Genomic DNA, 27,675 nt, shown 5'->3' on the forward strand with positions numbered 1-27,675 from the left:
GTGGTTCTCTTCATTTTTAAGTTTATCTTTTTCAGAGAACTTTCTTTTTTTTTTTTTCTTTTTTTTCTTAAGGGACTCTCTGGGAAGTGTTTTAGAATGGGATCACAGTGGAGATATAAAGAATTGATCCAACAGATTATATTAAAATTAAAAAAAATTAACATTTAGGAGTGCTTGGCTGACTCAGTCAGTGGTGCATGTGACTCTTGATCTAGGGATTGTGGTTTTGAGCCCCACATGTAGAAATTACTTAAAAAAAATAAAATCTATTTAAAATATTAAACATTTAGAGGGAAGGATACTCAAACAGCAACAGAAAAGAAATTGTGGTCCATACATAAATATCAGGCCTCTACAGAAAAGCTAAAAGGACCTCTACAATATTAAAAATTGATGAAAAGATAGTATAGTAGAAAAGACCACTTAAAGGTAACCTTGCTGGGGTGCCTGGGTTGCTCAGTTGGTTAAGCATCTGACTCTTGGTTTAGCTCAGGTCATGATCTTGCAGTTTGTGAGTTTAAGCCCTGTGTAGGGCGCTGCACTAAGAGTGCAGAGCCTTCTTGGGATTCTCTCTCTGCCCCTACTGTGCGTTCTCATGCTCTTTCTCAAAATAAAAAAATAAACTTTAAAAATATTTTAAAAATAAAGGTAATTATAATGACTATTCATTTGCAATCCCCAAATTAACTCCTCAGATATTAAACTTTTTTATTATTTAAAAATTCAGATTAATGAAATCTGGGAAAACAGTTCTTTGTTTAATATTTGGCTCTTCTATTCAAAGCCATAATAGGTATGCAGGGTCATTTTATTTATTACCATTTTAACAATTCCAGATGAATTCTGTAGGAATTGCCCATTAAATATATATAAAAGATATATATCTTAAAAATCAATCTGTAATAGATCTCATACATATATATAGATATACATGTAGTCTTTTTTTTCTCTCTATATGTGCATTTACATATAGTGTTAAAGATAAGTTTGTTTTGAAAGAAAGCAAGAGAGTTTCACAGCTTGAAATGTGGAAGTGATTCAAAAAGGGAACTAGAGGCGGGGGCCGCCTGGATGGCTCAGTCAGTTAAGCATCTGACTCTTGGTTTTGGCTTGGATCACATCTCATGGGTCATGAGTTTGAGCCCCACGTCAGGCTCCACGCTGACACTGCGAAGCCTGCCTGGGATTCTCTCTTTCTCCCTCTCTCTCTGTGCCCCTTCTCTGCTTGCACTCTCTCTATCCTGCTCTCTCTTAAGATAAATAAACTTTAAAATAATAATAATAATAAAGGGAACTAGAGCCTGGGTGGCTCAATCGGTTAAGCATTGGACTCTCGATTTGGGCTCAGGTCATGATCCTAGGGTTTGTGGGATCGAGCCCCATAGCAGTTTCTGTGTTGCCAGCATAGAGCCTGCTTGGGATATTCTCTCTCTCTCTCTCTCTCTCTCTCTCTCTCTCTCTGCCATTTGTCACCTCGTGTGTACTTTTTCTCTCTCTTGCTCTCTCTCAAAATAAGTAAACATTAAGAATAAATAAACATTAAAAGTAAATAAAAGTTTGCGAGAGAGAGAAGGAGGAGAATCCCAAGCAGGATTCTTAACCCAGGCACCTCTAAAGAAACAAACTTTCTGTCACTATTCATAATTTACTTATTTTTTATTTCAAATCACTTGTAGAATTTCTAGATTCAGATTGAGGCAGTATGAAGGATTAGTATCGAAATAGGTTCATTTGGGGGCGCCTGGGTGGCTCAGTCGGTTAAGTGTCTGACTGCAGCTCAGGTCATGATCTCGTGGTTTGTGAGTTCGAGCCCCGCATCGGGCTCTGTGCTGACAGCTCAGAGCCTGGAGCCTGCTTCGGATTCTGTGTCTCCTTCTCTCTCTGCCCCTCCCATGCTCATGCTCTGTCTCTCTCTGTCTCTTAATAGTAAATAAACGTTTAAAAAAAATTTTTTTTTTAAATAGGTTCATTTGTGTTTGTTTTTAATTTTTTTTTTTACATTTATTTCTTGAGAGACAGAGCACAAGCAGGGGAGGGGCAGAGAGAGAATGAGACACAGAATCTAAAGCAATCTCCAGGCTCTGAGCTGTCAGCACAGAGCCCGATGTGGGGCTCAAACTCAGAAACCATGACATCATGACTTGAGCCGAAGTTAGACACTTAACTGACTGAGCCACCCAGGTGCCCCAGTTCATTTGGTTTTTTAAAGATTCCATTTTTTTAAAAAATTTTTAATGTTTGTTTTTGAGAGAGATAGAGCACAAGTGGGAGAGGGGCAGAGAGAGAGGGAGACACAGAATCCAAAGCAGGGTCCAGACTCTGAGCTGTCAGCACAGTGTCTGATGCAGGGCCCAAACTCATGAACCGTGAGATCATGATCTGAACCAAAGTCAGACACTTAACCAACTGAGCCACCCAAGCCCTCTAGTTTTTTAAAGATTTCAAATTAAGTTTAAGTATGCTCTCCAAAGCAAGTGTAATAAAAGTTTTTAAATACAAACGAGGAGGACACCTCACAAGAACATCTATTCAACCATTTCTTTAACTGTAGGTAGTTTGTGACGTAGTTACAGTATTTAAACAAAAGAGTAAAATTAAGAGTCGATGGAATTTTAAAACTGTTTCTTAGAAATTGGATCATTGCAGGTACATTTCTTGATGACCTCATGTGCACTGAATCTGTGCTCTCAGATTTTTGTCCCTCAATATCTGTGGACATACACACATGTATACATGTTTTTTTCACCTGGCTTAAAAATGTGTTTTTGTTTTGTTTTGTTTTGTTTTGTTTTTGAGATGGGTAACTGGGCTTAAGAAGCCTAACTGCCATAAATCAGAAGCTGTTTTGACTATTTCACAGTGTCTTAAGATAGCTTAGAAACAAAGTAAGTGCTCAGAAATTGAAACCTTGACCTTGATCCCACTTGTCATTTGATCTATTCAACTGAATCAACCAACTATAGTCTAGCTAAATAACAAATGTCATCAAACTCACATCACCTTCAGTTGTCAGTATTGGCCTCCTGCATATCACATCCTAGTAGAAAAACATAATCATTACCCCTTAATATTCCTTCCCAGTTCTGTAATGTACTAGGGAAGAAGGGCATAAGTCAGATACGGTTCATGGTTATCTTCCAAGAAGATGCAGTCCCCTTGAATGAGTGCTGGTGAAGCATTTATGAACTTTTTTCTTATAAGGATGCTTCTGCCACTATTCTGACAAAAAATAACTTTGATTTGCTCTATTTGACTTTAAATGAAAATTAACATGGTTAGGAAGTAGTGTAAATTGCATTGTAAAGTACATTTCACAATTAATGTTGTCCAAAACATATGATAACGAACATTGTGCTTGGTGAACATATTTTTCCCTTAAAATTATATTCATTCTTTTATTCAACAAATATATTTGCATGTATTTTGTATAAGATACTTAACAGTGGATATAGAATGAAAAAGAAAACATCCTAGGTTCTTATGGAGCTTACATTCTTGTGATTGGAGAGAGACAAAAAACAAGCAAATAACTACAATAATTTCAAGTGGTGCTAAATGCTATTTTAGAAATAAACAAGATTATGTGACCAGGTTGGGAGGGGTGCTACTTTAGATAGGATGGTCATAGAAGACTTCTCTGTGGAGGTAACATTTGAATAAGACCTGACAATGGATAAGGAACTAGACATTTAAAGAGGTGAAGGAAGCATATTCCAGTGGGAGAGACCAGCAAGTTGTAAAGCCTCTGAGGTAAAAAAATGAATTTAGTATGTTAAAAGAATGGACTAAGAAGGTCAGTGTAGCCAGAGTGTAACAAGCTGGGGGAGAATGGAAAAGAGATACAGTTGACAGGAAAAGCACCTTGGAAGCCACTGTAAAACATTAAAGGCAATTTTAAGATTAATGTCCCGATGCCTGTGAATCTGAGCTTTAAAATACATTTTTTCCCTAGTCAGACTCTTTACACTTTGCTGCTAAAAGGAAATCTACTTAATTATAATTTTTATTTCAAAATTTTAATTTAAATATTGCTTCTTTTTGACTCTTGTTATTTCCTTTAAATTTAGAATCATCTTATTGTGAAGGTTCCCCCATATCATGACCAACATATAACTTTGCCAGTATCCGTGGGAATATATGTAGTGACCAATGCTGGAAGATCTCATGATGTTCAGCCATTCACTTACACTCCAGACCCAGGTATGTCAAAATAAAGAATTCTGATCTAAAACCAATAATTAATTTCTAGTTCTTTGGAAGCAATTGAAGTCCAGCCAAGCAAAATGAAAAAGTTGTATGCTAAGATGAGTTGATACTAAGGGCATTATTTCCTAAGAAGATAGCCACCAAATACTGCTTTTGCTCTTACATCTAGGGTGTCATTTTGCCTTGTGCTGTCCTGGTTAAAGAAAAGCTAGGAATGCTCTCAAGTCCTACTCTTCAAAATTATATCATACAAATTACTCCTTAGTAATAAGTGCCATTCATTAAGGACCTTTTATGTGCAGAAAGGTCAAAGTGACAACTTTGGGTAACTGCTAATAGTTTAGTCTCAGTCTGGCTTATAGGATGTATTTCGGGAGAAGTGAGAGATAGGCTTGGATTGATAAATGATAAAATCACGAATAGAGTTATATGCCTGTAACATTTTCTAATTTGTGTAGTCAAAAATATCAAAGACTGCTGGTTAATAAGTATTTTAAATATAATTTTAAGAACTTAGGTAAAATAGTTGCTTTAGAAACCAGAGCAATAAAAGCAATTGAAATCCTAAAAGGTTAGAAGATCTCTGGGTAAGAAGTGTCTTAAGAATTTTTTTTAATGGTTATTTAGTTTTGAGAGAGAGAGCAGGGGAGGAGCAGAAGGAGAGGGGGACACAGGATCAGAAGCGGGTCTGCACTGACAGCAGACCAGTGTGCTGTGAACTATGAGATCTCATGAACTGTGAGATCATGACCTGAGCCAAAGTTGGACTCTTAACCAACTGAGCCACTCACATGCCCCTCTTAGGAATTTTTTGCCTACATTGATTTAGTTGCCTGAAGAAGAGAAGCCTTTTCCTAGCAAAAGTAGGGAGAACAGTTTGGAAAATTTAATTTGCTAATTAAAATTCTTCACATGTTCCATTGACCTAGGCTTGATTTCTGCCATGTTTACCATTGCTTCAGTTCGTTCCAGTCTCAGGCATACGTCAGAATTAGCAGTTCTTCCATATTTAAAAGTTTATTGTTTATGTTATTCCCAAATACTTCAGGATTCAGTGAGGTACAAAGTGAATAAAGGTGGTGGGGAAAGAAAGCCCTGGCAAGAAAAAGTAATGGAAACAGTAGCTAGGGCAGAGTTGTAACTAGTCTTGATAATACTTTCTCTCACTTAATGTGTCTCCCTTTTAAAAAATATGTCTAGATTTCACAGCATTGCTTATTATGCACCAGTCTGCTACAAAAGTATGCCACAGTATATATAACATTAATGAAGTTAATAGTTGTGTTAGAATAAAAGATCAGCAGTAAAATTTTCAGACAGAAAAAGGCAATGTTTAGAAATAATATATTGGTTTCAACAAAAACAGGAAAGAGAAGATACTCAGACCACATATTTAATTGTTCTCTTTCTAGAAAGGTCTCAAAAATCCAAGAAAGTTTTATTTAAAAATAATGGTAGTTAACACATTTTACTAAATGCTAATTACTAAATAGTGGCATTTAATATTTTATGTGAAGAGGAGCTTACCCATGCAGCAAAAGCTGGCATAATTGGTACAGAAGAACGTTCTTCCTAATGAACTTCTGTGTCATTTGTGTGGGAAGGGAAGAAAGAAGTGTATGTATGTGGTCAGGGTAGCCTGAAAGATGTTGCAGTCCTGAGGTTTTGTTGTCATTTGTTTGTTTTTATTGATTACTGGTGAAGAACATCAGGACTTTAAAGTGCTTAGAGTCAGCACTAAGAATCTTAATTTCTTAGTGATAAATGCTGATCACTAGAAATTTCCCAGGGCACCTGGGTGGCTTAGTGGATTAAGCATCCACTCTTGATTTTGGCTCAGGTCATGATCTCACGGTTCAGGAATTCAAGCCCCGCATCAGGCTCTGTGCTGACAGCACAGAGGCTGCTTAGGATTCTTGCTCTCTCCCTCTTTCTGCCCCTCCCCTGTTGACATCCTCTCTCTCTCTCTCTCAAAAATAAATAAACTTAAAAAAAAGAAAGAAATTTCCCTTTGATAGATTGCCAGATAAAACAGCTTTTAAGTCCTCTGCTTTATAGCCTATACTAATTGACTATCTTTGGCCACATTTAGGCAATCATTAACATATGTTTATTCTTTTAAGTTTTTCTCTTCATATTTTGTATTCTGTAGATAGCATTCACTCTCAGAAACTCTTAATTGAATAAATAAGTAGTATGCAAACTTTGTAATAAGATGTAATGCTTCAGTTTCTGCCTTTATGATATAGCTAATCAAAGAATCTTCCCATAATTTCACTTTTTTGTATTTTATAAAATGTGATAATCTTTTCAGGTCTATGTGAGAGAGAATATGATTTCAGGAAAGCTTGGTTATAGAAAATTTGCACTATCTCATTTTGATCATCCAGTTGCTGTTGTGATTCATCTAAGGACTGTGGTTAAATATTTGAACATTCAATGGTATATAATTATAAGAAGAAAAACTAGGCCTACCCTAATATTCACAAGTCAGAGTAGAAATGGCGACTATTATACTATTTGTCTAAATATTTAAAAGTTATAAATAAACTGGCTAATTAAATATATCCTATTCTCCTAATTTGACCAAGATACTTTCATATCAACCTGGAAGGCCAGATTTAGGATTATCATAATGCCTTGGGAGTTCCAAGCTGGATGTGGCAACAAGAGGAAAGAGAATACCCAGCCTGTCAACCGCCTTTTCCCTTTCCTAGCCCCATGCTATACCTAGAGGGCCTTAATGCACCAACCAGTGCTTCCAAGCTTTGTCCATTCCGTAGGTCTAAGACTCCACACATAGTCTAGAATAGTTTTGCAGAAAAATTGGATATCATGGGTACTTGGTACATGGTCTAAAAGTAGGATTGGACAAGGGCTCAAGTGAACATAAATTGGCTTTGCACACTCTTTCAGACACAAGCCCTTCTAAAGCCCTCTGAATCTATTACTGCCAAAAAGGGCATTGCACGTGCATGTTCTCAAACATTTAGATACTTTGCAGGGTCATAAAACCTTTGTTTTATTGCCAGTTAGTCACCAAAGCTTTTACTTCAGTCTATTACGACACATAAATCACATTAGGTTAATTTTGTAGTGACTCAGCAGTGGTGATTTCTGTATAAAATGAAGGACATAACATTTGTTCATCGTTTTGTTACTCTAACAAGAAATGACTAAAACTTAATTTTAAAAGAAGACATTTAAGAGGCACCTGGGTGGCCCAGTCGGTTAAGCATCTAACTCTTGATTTTGGCTCAGGTCATGATCTCATAGTTCGTGAGTTCAAGCCCCACATCAGGCTACACACTGACAGTGCAGAGCCCGCTTGGGATTCTCTGCCCCTCCCCTGATCATGTTCTGTCTCTCTCTCTCTCTCAAAATAAAATAAAATTAAAATTAAAAAAAATAAAAATAGAAATTTAAGGGGTACCTGGCCAGCTCAGTCGGTAGAGCATGCAACTCTTGATCTCAGGGGTTATGAGTTTGAGCCCCACCTTGTGTGTGGAGCCTACTTAAAATTTAAATAATAAAAAATAAAAATAAATAAAAGTAGAAATTTAAAGTGGTTTCAAAGATTATTTTCTATTTTAAAATCTGTAATTGTTAGAACTAATGTTACGCTTTAAAACTATCTAAAAGTATGGGCATCTGGGTGACTCAGTCGGTTAAACATCGGACTTCAGCTCAGATGATGGTCTTGCAGTTTGTGAGTTCAAGCCCCTCATTGGGCTCTGTGCTGACAGCTCAGAGCCTGGAGCCCACTTCAGATTCTGTGTCTCCCTCTCTCTCACCACTTGCTCTCTCTCTCTCTCTTTCTCTCAAAAATAGATAAACATTAAAAAAATTTCTTTTTAATGTCTAGAGGGACATCTGGCTGACTGTCGGAAGAGCATGCAACTCTTGATCTCAGGGTTGTGAGTTCAAGCCCCATGTTGGGTGTAGAGATTACTTAAAAATATAAAACCTAAAAAACTAAAAAATAAAAGTAAAACAAAATCTTTAAAAATAAATAATTAAAACTGTTTATGGATTTCTTTTCCATTCGACTGCCTGTATATCATTTGTTGGACCTTCTGTGTAGCACAATAAGATAAATTATTTAAGTTCATTCTTAGATGTGTACATTTTGTCTCTTTATCCACAATTGACTAGCTCTTTATAGTATCTTTATAAATATCATTTCACATTGTCATGTCAAAAATAAGAAATTGTGGGGTGCCTGGGTGGCTCAGTCAGTTAAGCAACTGACTCTTGGTTTCTACTCAGGTCATGCTCTCATGGTTTGTGAGTTCGAGCCCCACGTTGGGCTTTGCACTGTCAGTGCATCCTCCTTTGGATTCTCTCTCTGCCCCTCCTGCACGTTTTTGCACTTTCTCTTTCTCTCTCAAAATAAGTAAATAAACTTTAAAAAAATAAATTGTAAATAAGGTGACTCAATTCCCATTCTAAATGAATTAGGGGATATAAAATAAATACATAGAAATATAGAAATTAAAAATTTTAATAAAATTATTGTATAATCATTTTAAGTGAGATCCTGGAATTTATTTAACTTTATCATTTCAGAACTGAACTCTGTTCTTAGGCCCATTAAATTTAAAGTTGCCAGGGCATCTGGGTGGCTCAATTGATTGTCTGTCTGACTTCGGTTCAGGTCATGATCTCACAGTTGTGAGTTTGAGCCCCACATCGGGCTCTGTGCTGACAGCTCGGAGCCTGGAGCCTGCTTCGGATTCTGTGTCTCGCTGTGTCTCTCTGCCCTGCCCCCACTTGCACTCTGTCTCTCTCTCTCTCAAAAATAAATAAACGTAAAAAAAAAATTTTAGGTTGCCATAGTAGATACAGTTGATATGACTTGATGTAATAATAGTTGAGCAATTCACCATTAACAGTGCACAAGGGATTTTTCCAAGGCTTTACAAAAGGAATAATCATAATGCTCTAGATTCTTTTTTTTTTTTTTTTTTAATTTTTGTTTTAACGTTTATTTATTTTTGAGACAAAGAGAGACAGAGCATGAACGGGGGAGGGGCAGAGAGAGAGGGAGACACAGAATTGGAAACAGGCTCCAGGCTCTGAGCCATCAGCCCAGAGCCCGACACGGGGCTCGAACTCACGGACCGTGAGATCGTGACCTGAGCTGAAGTCGGACGCTTAATCGACTGAGCCACCCAGGCACCCCTCTAGATTCTTTATGTTCATCACAGGTTTTTAAAAATTTAGTTCAATTAATTGACTAATGTTTCTCAATCGATATATATTTTCTAACAAATCATTTAGGTGGATGAATGGTGAATTTTTTTTATGCTAGTGTTACAGTATATTTGATCAGTTTAAAAAGTTTCATATCAGTCTTCTCATCAGTTATCCTTAATATGAATACTGTTACAAGAAGGATTTTTTTAAAGTTACCGTTGCTTTTGTTTTGATAAGTGAGCATGTGCTGCTGCCTACTCGGTTGGTGAATTTTAGAGCATAGATTGATGGTTCTAAAAACTCCTCTCTGCCTGGATTTTCTGCTAAACAAATGATTTAATAATGTCTTGTGGGAAATATTCTGATGAAAGAATTTTAAGATACACATCTTTTTATGTACAAATTGAAATAAATACATCAATCTTTTTGTTTTGTTTTGCTTTAATAGCAGCAGCTGGTGCTTTGAATGTAAATGTGAAGAAAGAAATATCTAGTCCTTCAAGACCTTGCTCTTTTGAAGAGGCCATGAAAGGTACCAAGTTGATTCTTTTCAAAAAGTATAAATAGGTTATCCTATATGTTTTCTCTAGCAAATCTTACTATTTGGTTTTCTCTCACATACTTGGGACACTTAGCAGGGTATCTTCCATATCCCAAAATAAATATTTGTTTAACTTCACTGAATGCTTGTTTCCCAACTTGATATTTCCCTTAAGTCACCATATGAACAAACTTTTTTTAAACATGTTGGAGTAGAGGAGACTTTTGTTTTGTTTTTCATTCCTCAGTGTTAAAAATATTAAAAATATAAAATACAGTAATGTATGTAAAATAGAGTTTTTAAAAGTTTCTTGGGGCACCTGGGTGGCTCAGTCGGTTGGGCATCTGACTTCAGCTCAGGTCACGATCTCACGGTCCGTGAGTTCGAGCCCCGTGTCGGGCTCTGTGCTGACAGCTCAGAGCCTGGAGCCTACTTCAGATTCTGTGTCTCCCTCTCTCTCTGCTCCTTCCCCACTCATGCTCTGTCTCTGTCTCTCAAAAATGAATAAACATTAAGATTTTTTTAAGTTTTTTTAGTTACTCTTTTCTTCTGACATCTTTATTCACTCTTTGCCAATCCCAAGAGACAATGAAGATATCTTCAAGATGTTATAATGTAGTAGAGTAGATTTTTTTTCTTTCTGTCTGTCTAGTTTTTATTCCCCTATCTTGCATGCTTTATTCCACACCCAACCTTTAATACCTCAGGTGGCTGACACATGGTGGTGGAGCCAGAATCGAGTACATATTTTTCTTAATAGACTTCTAACACAAGTAGATACTCAGTGATGATGCTTTTTTGCCATTATATATGAAGAGGTCAATTATATAATGGCCATTGATTTATTCTTCTAATTCTAGCCTTTATTTGTACTTTTCTGCCTTGGAATTCATGTGAGTTAAATCAAATAAAATTTTAAAATTAAAAATACTTAATCAAATACAGTGGGTTGTTTTTTTTTTTATATTGTCAGTAAAATTCAGCATTCATATACATATAGCATGTTCGGTATGCCTGTCATTTTAATTTCTGACCATGAACACTTTCAGAGTAGGTTAGTGAGGAATAATGCAGCAGTAAGTAATCTGCCAAGGTTATCTGATTCAACTACAAGATTTACAAAACTGTATAATGGCTAACAATAGCTAACATTTATTGAACGTATATTAAGTACTCAGCAAAATGCCATGCTCTTTACTGACACTATTTCCAAACTCTCTGAGGTAGGTAATTTATTATTCTCACTTCACAGAGGAGTAAACCAAGGTTCCAGAGAAATTAAATAATTTGTCCAAGGTCACTTAGCTAGTGTTAACAAAGGAAGGGTGCCTGGGTAGCTCAGTCCGTTAAGCAACCAACTCTTGATCTCGGCTCAGGTCATGATCTCACAGTTCGTGGGATCAAGCCCTGCATGGATGGCAAAGTTGGCAAAAAACAGACCACAGGAGCACCTGAGTGGCTCAGTCGGTTGAGCATCCGGCTTCAGCTCAGGTCATGACCTCACGATTTGTGAGTACGAGCCTTACATCGGGCTGTCTGCTATCAACACAGAGCCGGCTTCTGATCCTCTATCCCTCTATCTCTCTGCACCTCCCCCGCTCACTCTCTGTCTCAAAAATAAATAAACATTTTTTTAAAAAGGATTAGAAACAAACACACAGATACATGCTATTAATTTTTCACAATTCAGACCTTATTTTGACAGTTACAAGTGAAATCATGGTAAAAATTTTTTGAAGATAGAATATTAAATTGAATGCTAAACTTATCAATTTAATTTTTTCACTTGTCATTTTAAATAGAATATCATTATTTGGAGATTCGTGATCAATTTTAAAAATAGTAGCTTTCAGAACCAGGAATTTTTTTTGACATATGTCTTATTTTTATGATTGCTTGAAATCAGAGCTTTAGTATAATATCACAGTGCCATCTGAGAGATTTAATTAGGTATCGTTTAATGAAGACTGAGCATTATAAATGACTTTTAAACTTGTGTGCTGGCAGGAATCTTCCAAGTGACTTAAATAGACATCAATTACAATAAGATATAGAACTTGGGGCGCCTGGGTGGCTAAATCGATTAGATGTCTGACTTGATTTTGGCTCAGGTCATTATCTTGCAGTTCTTGGGTTCAAGTCCCATGTGAGCCTCTGTGCTGACAGTGCAGAGCCTGCTTGGGATTCTGTCTCTCCCTGTCTCTCTGCCCCTTCCCTGCTCACTCACCTGCTCTCTCTCTCTCTCTTTCAAAGCATAAATAAATAAACTTAAAAAAAATAAAAAACAAAATTTAGAACTTGATAACCTAAATATGATAGTTTTTGAAAGCTTTTGCTCTAAAGGAAATTTCTAATTCCTTGGAGAGGTGTCAGGCGAGAGTGGGTGGAGAGTAAAGAGGATAAGTGCACTGTGTCTGTATCCTTTACACAAAAATAATACAAATTAAGTAAGACAAAGTATATAGTATAAACTACTGTTAACAGTTTCTTGGGCATATTTCCAGAAAGTTTTTTGTATCTATAGGTACAGGTAGATGTGAGGGGATTCTCTAGATAGATCGCTCAAAGACTTTTTTACTGCAGGTTTAGGATTCAGGGATAAAGTATAGTTGAGCCTCGAATAACACAGGTTTGAACTGCACAGGTACACTTATGGAGATTTTTTCAGTAGATATGGTATATCTATTTTCCTAATGATTTTCTTAATAGCACTTTCTTTTCTCTAGCCTACTTTATTGTAAGAATATAGTATGTAATACATATAACATACAAAATATGTTAATCAACTGTTTATTTTATGGGTTAGACTTCTGGTCAACTGTAGGCTATCATTAGTTTTGATACAGTCAAAACTAATTATGTATTAGTTTTGATACAAAGTTTTGAGACAGTCAAAAGTTCTGTGCAGATTTTCAACTGTGTGGCAGTGTCAATACCTCAACCCCCACATTGTTCGAGGATCAACTTGTATTGATGTGCATTCCCTCATGGTTTCAGCTCTGTAAGCAGTGGTTAATTGGATGAGTGTGAAAAATCGTTGAGAACATATACTTTTTTCTAACTGGTTTTAACTATGTGGAAAGGTTTTGAAGCTTGGAGGAGACATATCTCAATCTCATTTTACAGATGAATAAAACCAAGGCTTAGAGAAGTTAAGTAATTTGCTCAAGGTCACACAGCTAGTAACTGACATAGCTTGCAACTTAGATTTCCCCCAAAACTATTATTTCTTCCCCTCTAAATCTTAATTTACGTTTTAATCTAACATATTTGTACTTGATCTAAAGGCTGCTTGCTGACAACAAACTTTTAGTAAAGATTGTTCTGAGTTTCAACAACTGTCTGCAGGGATAGAAGAGAATACTGTTTAAAAGTTGTTTGGCATAGGGACCCCCGGATGGCTCAGTCTGTTAAGTGTCTGACTTCAGCTCAGGCCATGATCTCATGAGTTTGAGCCCTGCGTCAGTCTCAGAGCCTGGAGCATACTTCGGATTTTATGTCTCCCTCTCTCTCTGCCCCTCCCCTGCTCACACTCTGTCTCTCTCCCTCAAAAAATTAATAAACATTAAAACATTTTTTTAAAAAGTTGTTTGGCATAACCTATCAATACTAATATTCTTCACAAATTCAAATTGATGTTTGGATGATGAAATGTGTTTATCTTCTCTTATGGATTTTCTGAATTGGCTTAAAAGTTCTCCCCTAACCCTTAGGCAATACAAAGACTTTACATGTTTGATGTTTTTTTCCTTTTTCACTAAAATATAATTTCTAGGCAGTAGGACTTTATCCATCTTTTTTTTTTTAAGTTTATTTTTTTGAGAGAGAGAGAAACCGAGCATGCAAGTGGACAAGGGGCAGAATGAGAGGGAAAGAGGGAGAATCTCAGGCAGGCCCCATGCTATTAGCCCAGAGGCCAGCATGGGGCTCAGTTCATTAACTGCAAGATCATGACCTGAGCCAAGATCAAGAGGGGGACATTTAACTGACTGAACCACCCAGGCGCCCTGGGATTTATCCATCTTAATCATCATTGGAACCCAGAACAGTGCCTGAAACTTTGTAAAGGATTATAAATACATAATGAGAATGTAGGAAAGAAAGGTAGAGTGACATCTCTCAACCCATTTAATATTGTTTACTGGTCCATTAAGATACAGTTACAGGTTCTGGGATACGATAGATAGTATAAACTCACTTTTCCCTGTTCCTCCCTTCTAAATCTACCAAATTATGTTGGAGATAATTGAACAGTCGTAAAAACACTTTGAAAATAGAAAGAAGAAAGTGGACAGGCTAGGGACCTCAGAACTTGGAGACTGACCCTAAGTGAGTTTTCTGGGTTTTCTTTATATCTACCATTTATCTGAATTGGGCACCAGAGAAGTCTGTGACTCAAAACTGGCAACAGGTACAGACAGAATAAATCAACAAATAAGCATGAATAGCCTGCTCTGAAAGACCAGGAAAGGCCAAGCCTAGTAGAGGCTTAGTAGGATGACTCATACCTAGTGGCAGCAGCTGACCCACTAGCAAAATTGGGGGACCATCTAACCCCCCCACCCACATTTGTGGTAGCAACAGCAGAACTTGAGATGGTCAACCCACTCCATGCCTCACACCTGCCAAGTAACGGTGGGCCAGATATCCAGACAGTAGAACCGAGGAGGGCCAAAACACAGGCTTCACATAAGCCAGCTGAAGCAGGTCAGTCGGTCTGCAGAAGAGGGAACAACAGAACCCAGGGAGCCAACCCATCCCCTACCCCATACCAGGCCATAGCACACAGGCCCTGTGCTGCCTGTATTGGTGGTATCAGCAGGTCCTGTGTCTCCCTGTCCTTCCCCCAACAGCAGAGGAAGACCCAGGCCAAGTGTCTCCTAATCTTCCACCCAGTAATAGAAGGCAGTCCAATGGCAGAAAGTGAAACAGATCCAGGGTGTCCCAAACTCTCACCCAGTGGCCGGGAACCCACCCTGACCTTGAAGTTTTTGACCTTCCAACCAGTGGCAGAAGTAGCCCACATAAGCGCTTCCCTATCTCCAGCAGCACCAGCAGGGATAGAATGGGAAGCCCATTAGTATCAGGAGACCAGAGAGCATACCAGGAGAACTCTTTCCCTTTATGCAGATCCAGCATCCCTCACCACCTACACCAGGGAGCTCAGGGAAGCACCTTCCATTCTTGTGAGTAGCACCAGCAAGATTCTAGCTGTAGTTCATACATAGCTAAAACAATAAGCAAACCAGAATAAGTGTCAGAAAACTAAATGGTTATTGGCCATAGAAAGACTTCGTGCCTGTGGCTATAGAAAGATTTGTATCTTTGGGTGGACATTAGACAAATTGTCCTTTTCTTGTTTGTCTATACCAATAGACCTGCCTATCAGTAGTCTCCTTAGAGGAGTTAAAGACTCTTGCTCAACTTATTCCACCCATTCTCACTTTCCAAAAGCGGGGGGGGGGGGAAACTCTGATAATAAGAATTATTCTCCAGAGGTTCCTGGGTGGCTCAGTTGGTTAAGCATCCAACTCTTGATTTTGGCTCAGGTCATGATATCAGGGTTGTGAGATCAAGCCCTGAGTCAGGCTCCACGCTCAGCACAGAGCCTGCTTGGGATTCTCTCTCTCTCTCTCTCTCTCTCTCTCTCTCTCTCCCTCTCCCTCTCCCCCTCACTCCTTCACTCTCTTCCCTCCCCCACTTGTATGTATGTGTGTCTCAAAATAACATTTTTTAAAAAAGAATTATTCTCTAAATAAATTTGGGCAAAAATCATGTACAGATCGATTTAACTGTAGGTAGTGCATTTACTTGTCAGTGAATTTTTATATAGTTTCTAATTGAATTGTAATATAAATTTGTCTTTAGATGTTAAACTTTTTAGGCCAGAAATATTATAATGAAAATTTGCAACATTACACTGTATCATTAACCAAACAGTCCACAACAAACTAAACTATGACAAAAGTAAAGTAAGATTATTCATTGCTTCATTAATTCAGCAAATGTTTATTGGTTACCTACTATGCACCACGCAACAACAACAAAATCTGCCTTCATGGCGCTCATATTCTACTAGAACTAAAAAGCAGAAATAGCAGTTGAAGGGGCGTCTGGGTGACTCATTCGGTTAAGCGTCCGACTTCAGCTCAGGTCATGATCTCTTGGTTCGCAGGTTTGAGCCCCGCATCAGGCTCTTTGCTGTCAGCATGGAGCCTGCTTCAGATCCTCATACCCCTCTTTCTCTGCCCCTTCCTCACTCTCTTTCTCTCTCTCTCAAAAGTAAATAAACATCAAAAAAAAAAAAAAAAGGATAGTTGAACATTATAGGATCAACTTAGGACATTACCAGTGGTCTTTCAAACTGTCCTTTGAGATGGGCCTAGAATACTTTTTTTTTTTTTTTTTTTTAAATTTTTTTTAACCTTTATTTATTTTTGAGACAGAGGGAGATAGAGCATGAATGGGGAGGGTCAGAGAGAGGGAGACACAGAATCTGAAACAGGCTCCAGGCTCTGAGCTGTCAGCACAGAGCCCGACGCGGGGTTCGAACTCACGGACTGCGAGATCACGACTTGAGCCGGAGTCCAACGCTTAACCGACTGAGCCACCCAGGCGCCCCGAGATGGGCCTAGAATACTTTTAAATGCCTGCCTTGTGCGTGATCTTTAGTTTTGTCTCAGTCAAAATTGGATTATGAATTGAATTGTATTGGTATTGTTAGAATCTAGGTGAAAATAGGCCTGAGAATTCTTGAGTAAATGATCCATTTCTCAGAGTAATAAAGTGTAGAATATGAAAAATTAAATGAGCACTTTCCCCTCCCTCAATATAATCTATTTCCACAGGAGTTGTTTCTAGCCAATTAGCTGTGAGACCAGCTGAAGTAAGACAAGAAAATTTCAGATATTTGTAAATCAAAATATTTACAAAGATAGCCATCCTGGTCATATACCATATGCCACTTTAAAATCCTCTCTGTAGCTGGTATTTCTTCTCAATATCAAACTAAGGAGTTTAACAGCTATGCCTTCTGGGGAATTTGTATGTGTCTCCACAGGGTTTCAAAGTAGTGGTAAACACTTAGATTCAGAATTTGGCTAGATGTTCAGTTCAGAGGACTATCATTTGTGGTATCAGTAGGCTCCACTAAATGCCAGTAGTGCAGACTTGAGATAAAAAAAGAAAGAAAAGGAATCAAGGAGGAAAAGTAGATATGCCAAAATGGTAAAACCTACGTTATCTGCTATATATTATGTCTCCGTAGTGTAAATCTGTAACTATTCCTGCAGAATGAAGGAGAGGGAAGTAGAAAATACTTGCTGGTTTTGCTTTGGAGATTTAATTGGTAAACCTAAAATAATTCTTAAATTTCTGAAAAGAAAAAAATTTAAGTCCTGTCTAAAAGAACTTAGCAAATACATGTTTTCTAAGACATTAATATAGAAAAGCAAAGTCTGTCTGGTTACTTGGTGGTATATGCTAATGAGACACTTGAGTTTTGTTGAGAGAAATGTTCCAACAATCCTATGGCCCTTACGAAGTTTTGATTTTATGCTGCTGGGCAGCCATATGCTAAGAGGAGAGTTGTGATTGAGTAGCTTTTACCTGGAGATTTCTAAGCTGTATCCTACAATTTACTGTGGCTGTGTTGATTAGTGCAATTCATAGTACCTCGAAAGGGCCCTGAGGCGTATAGCTCGATAACTGAACTGCTTAAGCTTGTTGTTATCTAACCTGGCTCATATCAGGAGGCCTCAAGCCACTACTGCTTCAAAAAAGGGAGGACACATTTTGATACACCAGTTTTATATTTCATGCTACCAGCATAGCATCAAAAAATAGACATTTAGGGGCGCCCAGGTGGCTCAGTCACTTGAGCTTCCGACTCTTGATTTCAGCTCAGGTCATGATCACAGGGTTTTGGGATCAAGCCCTGTGATAGGTGCTGAGTGTGAAGCCTGTTTAAAATTCATTCTCTCCGGGTGCCTGGGTGGCTCAGTCAGTTGAGTGTCTGACTTCGGCTCAGATCATGATCTCACAGTTCGTGAGTTTGAGCCCCTCATCGGGCTCTGGGCTGACAGCTCGGAGCCTGGAGCCTGCTTCATATTATGTGTCTCCTTCTCTCTCTGCCCCTCCCCGCTCACGCTCTGTCTCTCTCTCAGAAATAAACATTAAAAAAAATTTTTTTTTTAAAGATTCATTTTCTCTCTCTCTCTCTCTCTCTCTCTCTCTCTCTCTCTCTCTCTCTCTCTTTCTTTCTCTCTCTCTCCCTCTCCATCTCTCTCCTCCCCACCCCGTTCCCCTCTCCCCTGCTCGCACACTTTCTCTCTCTCCCTTAAAAAAAAAAAAAAAAAAGACATTTAAATCATGGCTAAGTCAACATATTATAGAATGAAATAGTTGATGATTTTAAACCTTCTTTCTTTCTTTTTTTTTGTGTGTGTACAGCAATGAAAACTACTGGTTGTAACTTAGATAAGGTAAATATTCTTCCCAGTGCTCTGATCACTCCACTCATATCAAGCAGTATGATTAAGAGTGAAGATGTTACTCCAATGGAAGTAACAGAAAAAAGATCTTCCCCTATTTTTAAGGTAAGCTGCATTGATAAGTGCTCTACATCTTAATCTGTTATAAAAATTGCTATATTTTTAATAGTTTGATTACCTTTCCCCATGTTTATGCTTTTTACTTTTCCTGTTTCTTTCACATGTGTTTCTCTTTGGTTGCAGTTAATGAGTTTTGCTTTTCAGAGTGAATACTTTTACCAACCAATAAAATAGTCTGCAAAGTGACTTCTAATATATATTTTGGTAAGGAAGGAATTAATGTTAGCTGTACCTGTGGGATGTAGGGCATTAATGACAGTATAGGTTTAGTATTTTCAGAATTGGAGATGTTTTTTATTTCCTTTTTTTCCCCCAGTCTTTTTCTATAAGTCTCTTTCCCTTTCTCACTTATAACTTTCCCCCCTATAATTCTACCAATGATCCACAAAATGGAGATACTTTAAAATTTACTATTAATGTGTTCTTCCTGTCCTAAGCATATCAATAACTGATTATTCTAGTTTTTTGTTTGGCTGTCTTCACTTACAACATTTGTTAAAAAGAGGGGCACCTGAGTGGCTCAGTTGGTTGAGCACCCCTCTTGATTTCGTTTCAGGTCATGATCTCATAGTTCATGGGTTCGAGTCATGCATCAGGCTCTGCACTGACAGCGGGATTCTCTCTCTGGCCCTCCTCTGCTCACGTACTCACTCTCTCTCAAAATAAATAAATAAACTTAAGAAAAAAAGATATCCTGATGACAGTCAGATGTCATGGTATCCCTGAGAATCAATCTTGCACCTGTTTTCCAACAGAATAATGTAGAGTAGAAATTGGTCCTGCATATATGTGTGTTTTTATTTTTTTTTATTATTTTTTTTTTTTTAATTTTTTTTTTCAACGTTTTTTATTTATTTTTGGGACAGAGAGAGACAGAGCATGAACGGGGGAGGGGCAGAGAGAGAGGGAGACACAGAATCAGAAACAGACTCCAGGCTCCGAGCCATAGGCTCAGAGCCCGACGCGGGGCTCGAACTCACGGACCGCGAGATCGTGACCTGGCTGAAGTCGGACGCTTAACCGACTGCGCCACCCAGGCGCCCCTATGTGTGTTTTTAGAATAATAATTTTTGAAGTGTCATATGAGCTAATTTAATGTTTATATACACATATTATTTGGGGATTTTTATTTTTTAGACTACAAAGACAGTTGGATCAACTCAACAAACATTAGAAAATATCTCTAACATAGCAGGAAATGGGTCTTTTTCATCATCATCATCTTCCCACTTACCTTCTGAAAATGAAAAGCAGCAGCAGATTCAGCCCAAGACCTACAACCCAGACACCCTGACAACTATCCAGACACAGGACATTTCACAGCCTGGTACCTTTCCAGCAGTCTCTGCTTCTAGTCAGCTGCCCAACAGTGATGCACTGCTGCAGCCGGCTACACCATTTCAGACAAGAGACACTCAGTCCAGAGAAGTATTACAATCTGATGGCACAGTGGTTAATTTGTCACACCTGACTGAGTCATCCCAGCAACAGCAGCAGTCACCACTACAAGAACAAGCACAGACTTTACAGCAGCAGATGTCATCAAATATTTTCCCATCCCCAAACAGCGTGAGTCAGCTACAGAATACGATTCAGCATTTGCAAGCCGGAAGTTTTACGGGCAGTACTGCTAGTGGCAGCAGTGGAAATGTTGACTTGGTCCAGCAAGTTTTAGAGGCACAACAACAGTTATCTTCAGTTTTGTTTTCTGCTCCAGATGGTAATGAGAATGTTCAAGAACAGCTTAGCGCAGACATTTTTCAACAAGTCAGTCAAATTCAAAACAGCGTAAGCCCTGGAATGTTCTCCTCAACGGAGCCAACAGTCCATACTAGACCAGATAATTTAATAGCTGGAAGAGCCGAAAGTGTTCACCCACAGAGCGAAAACACATTGTCCAATCAGCAACAGCAACAGCAGCAGCAGCAAGTGATGGAATCATCGGCTGCAATGGTGATGGAGATGCAACAGAGTATCTGTCAGGCAGCTGCCCAGATTCAGTCGGAGTTATTTCCTTCACCGGCTTCAGCAAATGGAAACCTTCAGCAATCTCCAGTTTACCAGCAGACCTCTCACATGATGAGCGCATTATCTACCAACGAGGACATGCAAATGCAGTGCGAATTGTTCTCTTCTCCCCCTGCAGTTTCTGGAAATGAAACTACTACAACCACCACGCAGCAGGTTGCCACCCCTGGCACTACCATGTTTCAGACATCAAGTTCAGGAGATGGAGAAGAGACTGGAGCACAAGCCAAGCAGATTCAGAACAGTGTCTTTCAGACCATGGTCCAGATGCAACATAGTGGGGACAGTCAACCTCAAGTAAACCTTTTCTCATCTACGAAAAGTATGATGGGTGTTCAGAATAATGGTACTCAGCAACAAGGTAATGGTTTATTCCAGCAAAGTAATGAGATGATGTCCCTCCAATCTGGGAATTTTTTGCAGCAGTCTTCTCATTCACAGGCTCCACTTTTTCATCCCCCAAATCCTATTGCCGATGCTCAGAACCTTTCCCAGGAAACTCAAGGTTCTATTTTTCATAGCCCAAGTCCTATCGTTCACAGTCAGACTTCTACAACGTCCTCGGAACAAATGCAGCCTCCGATGTTTCACTCGCAAAGTACCATGGCTGTGCTACAGGGCTCTTCTGTTCCTCAAGACCAGCAGTCAGCCAACATCTTTCTTTCCCAGAGTCCAATGAATAATCTTCAAAGTAACACCGTAGCCCAAGAAGAACAGATTTCATTTTTTGCAGCTCAGAACTCAATTTCTCCGCTTCAGTCCACATCTAACACTGAGCAGCAAGCTGCTTTTCAACAGCAGGCTCCGATATCACACATCCAGACCCCTATGCTTTCCCAGGAACAGGCCCAACCCTCCCAGCAGGGTATATTTCAGCCTCAGGTGTCCCTGGGCTCCCTTCCTCCAAATCCAATGCCTCAAAACCAACAAGGAACAATTTTCCAGTCACAGCACTCAATGGTTGCTATCCAGAGTAACTCTCCATCCCAGGAACAGCAGCAGCAGCAACAGCAGCAGCAGCAGCAGCAGCAACAGCAACAACAGCAGAGCATTTTATTCAGTAATCAGAACACCATGGCTACAATGGCATCTCAGAAGCAGCCACCGCCAAACATGATATTCAACCCAAGTCCAAACGCGCTGGCTAACCAGGAGCAACAGAATCAGTCCATCTTTCACCAACAAAATAATATGGCCCCCATGAACCAAGAGCAGCAGCCCATGCAATTTCAGAACCAGCCTACAGTTTCCTCTCTTCAGAACCCAGGTCCTACCCAGTCTGAGTCGCCACAGACTTCCTTGTTCCATAGCTCTCCTCAGATTCAGTTAGTCCAAGGGTCACCCAGTTCTCAAGAGCAGCAAGTAACACTGTTCCTCTCTCCAGCATCCATGTCTGCTTTGCAGACCAGTATGAACCAACAAGACATGCAGCAGTCTCCTCTTTATTCCCCTCAGAACAATATGCCTGGAATCCAAGGAGCCACATCTTCACCTCAACCACAGGCTACTTTATTTCACAACACTACTGGAGGCACAATGAACCAACTACAGAATTCTCCTGGCTCATCTCAACAGACTTCAGGAATGTTCTTATTTGGCATTCAAAATAGTAAGAAACTCTAAATTTATTTCTTAAATGTTAGTGGCTGAGATGGTCAAATTCTTACTCTTATTAAAAGGAAGCAAAACACGGTGGTTTTAAGAACACAGATTGTAGTCAGAACTGAGTTCAATCCCAGCCATACCACTTACATACTGTGAGATCTTAGAGAAGTTATTTGACCTGCAGAAGGTTCAATTTCCACATCTAAATGGTGGTAATAATTATATACTTGAAAAGGATATTGGGAGGACTAAACGTGGTAATGAATATAAATGAATGTGTTTACCATTTTAAGCTGTAAACTTGAAAATGAAGTAAGAATGACAGAAAATATCTCTGCCAATTAAAGTAAGTAGTTTCCAAGGAGGTTAACCCATCGTTAATGTTTACATACCAAGGAAAGCATGTAGGACTGACTTATGATGCCAACTAAGCAAAGTTGTATTTTTATACTGCTTTGAGTAAACCTGGGATGAATTCCAGTACTGTTCGGTAAAAACCGTTTTGGAGGGCTATCAGTTGCCTCACTTCTAGTTCTATATTGAGTAAACACGATAGTGAATTTCCCCCAACAACTAATAAATATCTTCTTATGAACCTTAACAGAAAGTAACTAATCAAGTAGCTTCTCTATTTTAAATATCTCTGCAGACTGTAGTCAGCTTTTAACTTCTGGACCAGCTACATTGCCAGATCAGTTGATGGCCATAAGTCAGCCAGGCCAACCACAGAATGAGGGCCAGCCACCTGTGACAACACTTCTTTCTCAGCAAATGCCAGAGAGTTCTTCACTAACGTCCTCTATAAACACCAACCAGAACATTGAAAAGATTGATTTGCTTGTTTCATTGCAAAACCAAGGGAACAACTTGACTGGCACCTTTTAACTGGATAAGTAAGTATTGCATTTTGGTTTCTTTTTTATTGAAAAGCATCAATAAATTTTATTATTCTTATCAGATTTAGGTTTAAGTAATAACACTTTTTAGACCCTACTCTTTTGAAATACGGCTTTCTCACAAGATGGTATTTTTAGGGACACTTGGGTGGTCCATCTCTTGATTTTAGCTCGGGTCATGATCTCACGGGCTTGTGAGATCGAGCCCCATATCAGGCTCTGTGCTGACAGAGTGGGACCTGCTTGAGATTCCCTCCCCTCTCTCTCTCTCTGCCTCTCTCTCTCTCTCTCTCTCTCAAAATAAAATGTAAGATGATACTTTTTAAATTTGAATAAATTATTCTGGATGATAGCTTGTGGTCATAGTATTGATACTAGGCAATCCTTTTGGTTCTAAGTTTCTTCACCACGGAATGACAGAACACCTGATCAATGTACGATTGATTGGATATAATTAAGTCTTATTTCTCCCTTCCTCAAGAAATAAATACTGAGTCAGAAAAGTGTGTGGAAGTATAATATGATGCAGTATCATTTATAGTATTGTAATATACTTTGGAATCTTTCAGGGTAGCAGGAAATTTGTAATTTTGTTCCCTCCTTAGTGAGTTATATTCAACTTCTTCTTCTTTTTTAGAAATTCCATGAAGAAAATTCTGATTCCAAGATGTCCTGAGATCATGTGATTCCATGAGGATTTTTGAACTGTTACTTTAAAAACAAAACAAAGTATGAAAAACTGTGATTGAGTAAATGGATAGATTTTACTCTTACTGCAAAAGAGCACACCTGTGCTGCCTGTTGCAGTGATTAGCCACCATTGTTAACATCTTCATATTTTATATTCCTAATAACAGTGATGACTGAGAATCTATTTGAGTTTCCAGCTGACAGAATTAATTGTTGCTATTTTCCTAGGCGCTATTCCTTTGAAAGTATAGTTCAAATTCAAAAGCTGGACTGCTCAGTTATTATTGCTATTAGAAAATAATTCATATTGTCATGTTTACTTTTGTTCTTCATTCATATTTTCTTACCTGCATTGTTTTAGGCAAGTAATGGCTTTTGAAAAAGGAAAGTTCAAATAGTAACTAAAAGTAAGGCTGTGGTTTTCCAATATAAATAGCACAGCTATTGGCCAAAATGAAGGAATCTTTTTTCAGTTTTTATGGAGAAACTGAAGGGGTAACATTCTGACAAGTTAACTGTAGTAAGAGCTCTACACAGATAAGAGGCCTCTTTGTTACAAAGGCAGACAACACACAATCTAGGAACAGCTGAAATGTTATTGATTTTATTTTCCAGAGAGTTGTTCATTCTCTGTGTTTCTATTAAGGGTTTTAGCCATACCTGTGCAGAGAAGAATAATTATCTTGCTCTATCAAAAAAATGAAGGGGTTAATACATGGTAAATTGTGTTCTGATATCCTCCTATAGCAGTTAAAACTGACAGAGCAACTTCAGTCTGTTTTCTTCTTATCCCCGTCTTGGACCGGTGTTCCCTTTTTATGTTCATTTTTATTATTTTCCCCCTCTTCTTCACTTTATTTTAGACAATTAGTAATATACTACGAGCTTTGTGACCCTGTAGCAACTTAAAGGAAAAGGCCGCTTTGGTCTGGGGTAACCCAGCAACTCCTGCAGCACAGGCAGGGTGGGGGGGCCACTCTTTTAGGAGTGAGGGGAGCTGATTCCTGAGAAACAAGAAACAATGCATTTTTTTCCCCATGAACGGTGCTGTCCTGAAGTCTTCAAATTTTTCCCTCTAATAGGAAACAGTGTACATTTTAATTAAAAAAAAAAAAAAAAGCAAACTAAAATTTCTTGAAACATCACTTCTCCCTAAACTGCAGTGAGTGTAATTCACTTGTCACCTCAGTGCTTTACAGTTTGAAGTGGTCACTTATCTGATGGTTCCCACAAGCCTTAGGCTTTACAGGGTCATATCATTGACTTAAAATGAAGAATTAAATTGTGTTACGTCTCTAGAGAGCAAAATTACACACTCCAGAATTTGCAGTTGCAGTTGTAGCATTAGTTACACAGTTTTGGGTGTTCTTGCCACCCACGGGATGCCTGCTTCTCACGACAACCTGTCGTTTGGGCACGTGCTTACGTCTCGTTTTCCTTTTGGCATGTAGAAAGCTGTTTATACAGTTTAAGGCCAAATTGTGTGTGGCTTCTATATGTAGATAAGATGTTTTGGTATTCATGTCTGTTTCATTTATTTTTATTAAGTGTACAAAAAAAATAGCCTGTTAATTATTTGTTGAAGGCTACTTTTCTGTTGTGTTTTTTTTTTTTTTTTTAATTTGTTTTCTATCCTATACATTTAGTTGAACTTTGTGGAATTGTGGTGTTGGTTTTGTTTATACAGCCAGATTTTTTTCCCCCTTTTTGTGGTCCTCCTTAGTTCTTTGAATGTGCTCTTCTCCTAATTTGTTTTTTCTCTTTGTTCTTATATATTCTTCCCTCCACCCTGACCCTTTCTTTCTTTCTCTCTCTGATTGAGAGGCATTGAATTACGTTTTCAGTAGTACAGGCTTCTTGCCGATATGAAGGGAACTTTTCAGAAAGAGACCTACTCTGGGTCATTTACTTTTGAATACAGTTTTCAATCGTTCAAGTTTTGGATGGTTTATATCTAATGTGTGTTTCATTTTTTTGGAAAGCTATATTTTGTATTTAGGAAATGGTATACTATTTTGCTATTTGTACTGAGTGAGTACATTGGCATAAATATAGAAATTTATATATATACATATATATAAACTATTCTTTTTTTGCCACACATTTTTGTGGTAAATTTGTGAGTTTGTCTGATGTTCTACCACAACGTGGCGTCTGATAACAGTGAGGGGGGGTTTGTTATGTCTTTATTGAGTATTTAAGTATCTTTTGAAACAAATGACCTGTTCATCTGTGGCCATTCCATCAGGCAGTTCCTTGATGTTATTAGTGGGCTAAAGGCAGCTTACTGTGTGTTTGCTGGATCTTTCACTCAGCAAAATGTTAGAGTAAGGAAACCCATCAGGCAATTGTGTCAGATGGTGTTTCATGAGAATGAGCCATTCAGTCTTTGCTCACTATATATTTAATATTTTATTGTTGTTATTGTTATTATTAATTGGCTTTCTGTATTCTATGCCTTTTATTTATAATAACACTAAAAAAAAACCACAAACCATGTTTGTAATTTTAATAACGTTTTCCCCATCTTGTAATATCCAGAGCTACTTTATAGATTCTCTGAACCAAAAGCATTTCCTCAATAGATCATCTCTCCCCACCGCATCAGGGAAAATTACCCAATATAGTTCAGGTTATGAGAAGGACCAGCCACACAATCCAGTGCTTCAGTTTTAACATGTAAAACTCTAACTGCAGAGGTATAAAGAGGTATAAAGAGCTTACCCAGCAGGTATAAAAATAAGTAGTAGAAATAAAATACTGTAAGTTTATTTCTGAGTTTTCTGACTTTTTTTCTAAGAGATTACACAGGAGACTCAGGAAGTCTATTTGCTCACCAAGTTTCAACTAGAATGTTTCTTAGCACTGCTCTGTGGATGAAGTGGTGGCAAGAAGACTGGCTTGTGTGCTGACTTCTGTTCTGTTGTTTCGCAAGAGGCTTATCATCGTAAAATGCTGATCGCCAATGCCAAGTTACCAGGGACCAATTTTCTGTTTTATAGTATCTAAGTTTAGAACAGAACATACACCTGAACTGTAGTGGCTTGATTGGATGGAGGCAGAAAACCCAAATTTTATTTTCATAAATTTTGTGGTTATTTATACAAGGGCTGTGCTATGCTACCACATTCTTATTCAATAATGATGGATATTTTTTTTAACATCGTTAAATGTTCCCTACCCCTAAAGGTCACTGTTAAGTACAGCATTCTGACTATTTGGTTACAAAAGACATTTGTCTTCTTACTAAAGAGTTAGCTCAGTGGTCAGTGGTTGATACGTGTGCTAATAATACAATTTCCAGATTAATGTTACAAATAATAGCGATCTATGAGAGAGACTCCATGAGCCAGCAAAGGCCTTGGAAGCAACAATTTATTAAATTTATTTATGGCAGAAGGACCTAAATAAACTCTGAACCTTTTTTTAGTCCTTTATATTGTTATATTCAGTTGCTCTTGCTTTAGCAAATCACCTTAATGCTTGGAGCTTATCTTTCTGTGTGTGTGTGTGTGTGTATGTGTGTGTTATTCCTTATTGTCATTCCATGATATATCCACACCAACAGGGGAGAAGACAACTAGAAATCATATTTGCCTCAGAGCTTTATCATGTTACCTTTGTAATTAGAGCAGCCAATGCAAATCAGTTTTTGCCAGACTCTCTGGAACAGGTTTTTAAAGGGCTTTATTTATTATGAAAAGCAGAATTAATGAGGGACCCCCCTTTCTTCCTTTCTTTTTGTGGTAATTTTGTCTATGCTGTAGTTGAGAATTTCATTATAGTGCATTTCTTATCCATCAGAACCTCAGTTAATCTGCCTAGGAAAAATAATGTCAAAGCAAATGAGAAAAAAGTTCTATCTGAGTCCCCCTAGAACTAAAGTAATAATTCTTTT

The 27,675-nt window shown here is 38.2% G+C and overlaps 1 protein-coding gene across 13 annotated transcripts in view; it reads left to right on the forward strand.

Moving 5' to 3' along the window:
* The window catches only part of NFAT5 (nuclear factor of activated T cells 5), a 113,575-nt gene extending 86,221 nt beyond the window's left edge, over positions 1 to 27,354 (forward strand). For 10 of the 13 annotated variants that reach the window (XM_042920737.1, XM_042920739.1, XM_042920746.1 and 7 more), the window contains 6 exons: positions 4,068 to 4,200; positions 9,854 to 9,937; positions 18,398 to 18,543; positions 19,696 to 22,195; positions 22,841 to 23,084; positions 23,725 to 27,354. In XM_042920737.1, coding sequence (XP_042776671.1) covers positions 4,068 to 4,200; positions 9,854 to 9,937; positions 18,398 to 18,543; positions 19,696 to 22,195; positions 22,841 to 23,076 — 3,099 coding nt within the window. In that variant the 3' untranslated portion in view covers positions 23,077 to 23,084; positions 23,725 to 27,354. The remainder of the gene's footprint in view (positions 1 to 4,067; positions 4,201 to 9,853; positions 9,938 to 18,397; positions 18,544 to 19,695; positions 22,196 to 22,840; positions 23,085 to 23,724) is intronic. The other 3 variants (XM_042920738.1, XM_042920740.1, XM_042920749.1) reach the window with 1 other exon arrangement.
* Positions 27,355 to 27,675: the final 321 nt, after the last annotated feature.

The sequence above is a fragment of the Panthera leo genome, chromosome E2 (genome assembly GCF_018350215.1).
Source record: "Panthera leo isolate Ple1 chromosome E2, P.leo_Ple1_pat1.1, whole genome shotgun sequence".
NCBI classification, from domain to species: Eukaryota; Metazoa; Chordata; class Mammalia; order Carnivora; family Felidae; genus Panthera; species Panthera leo.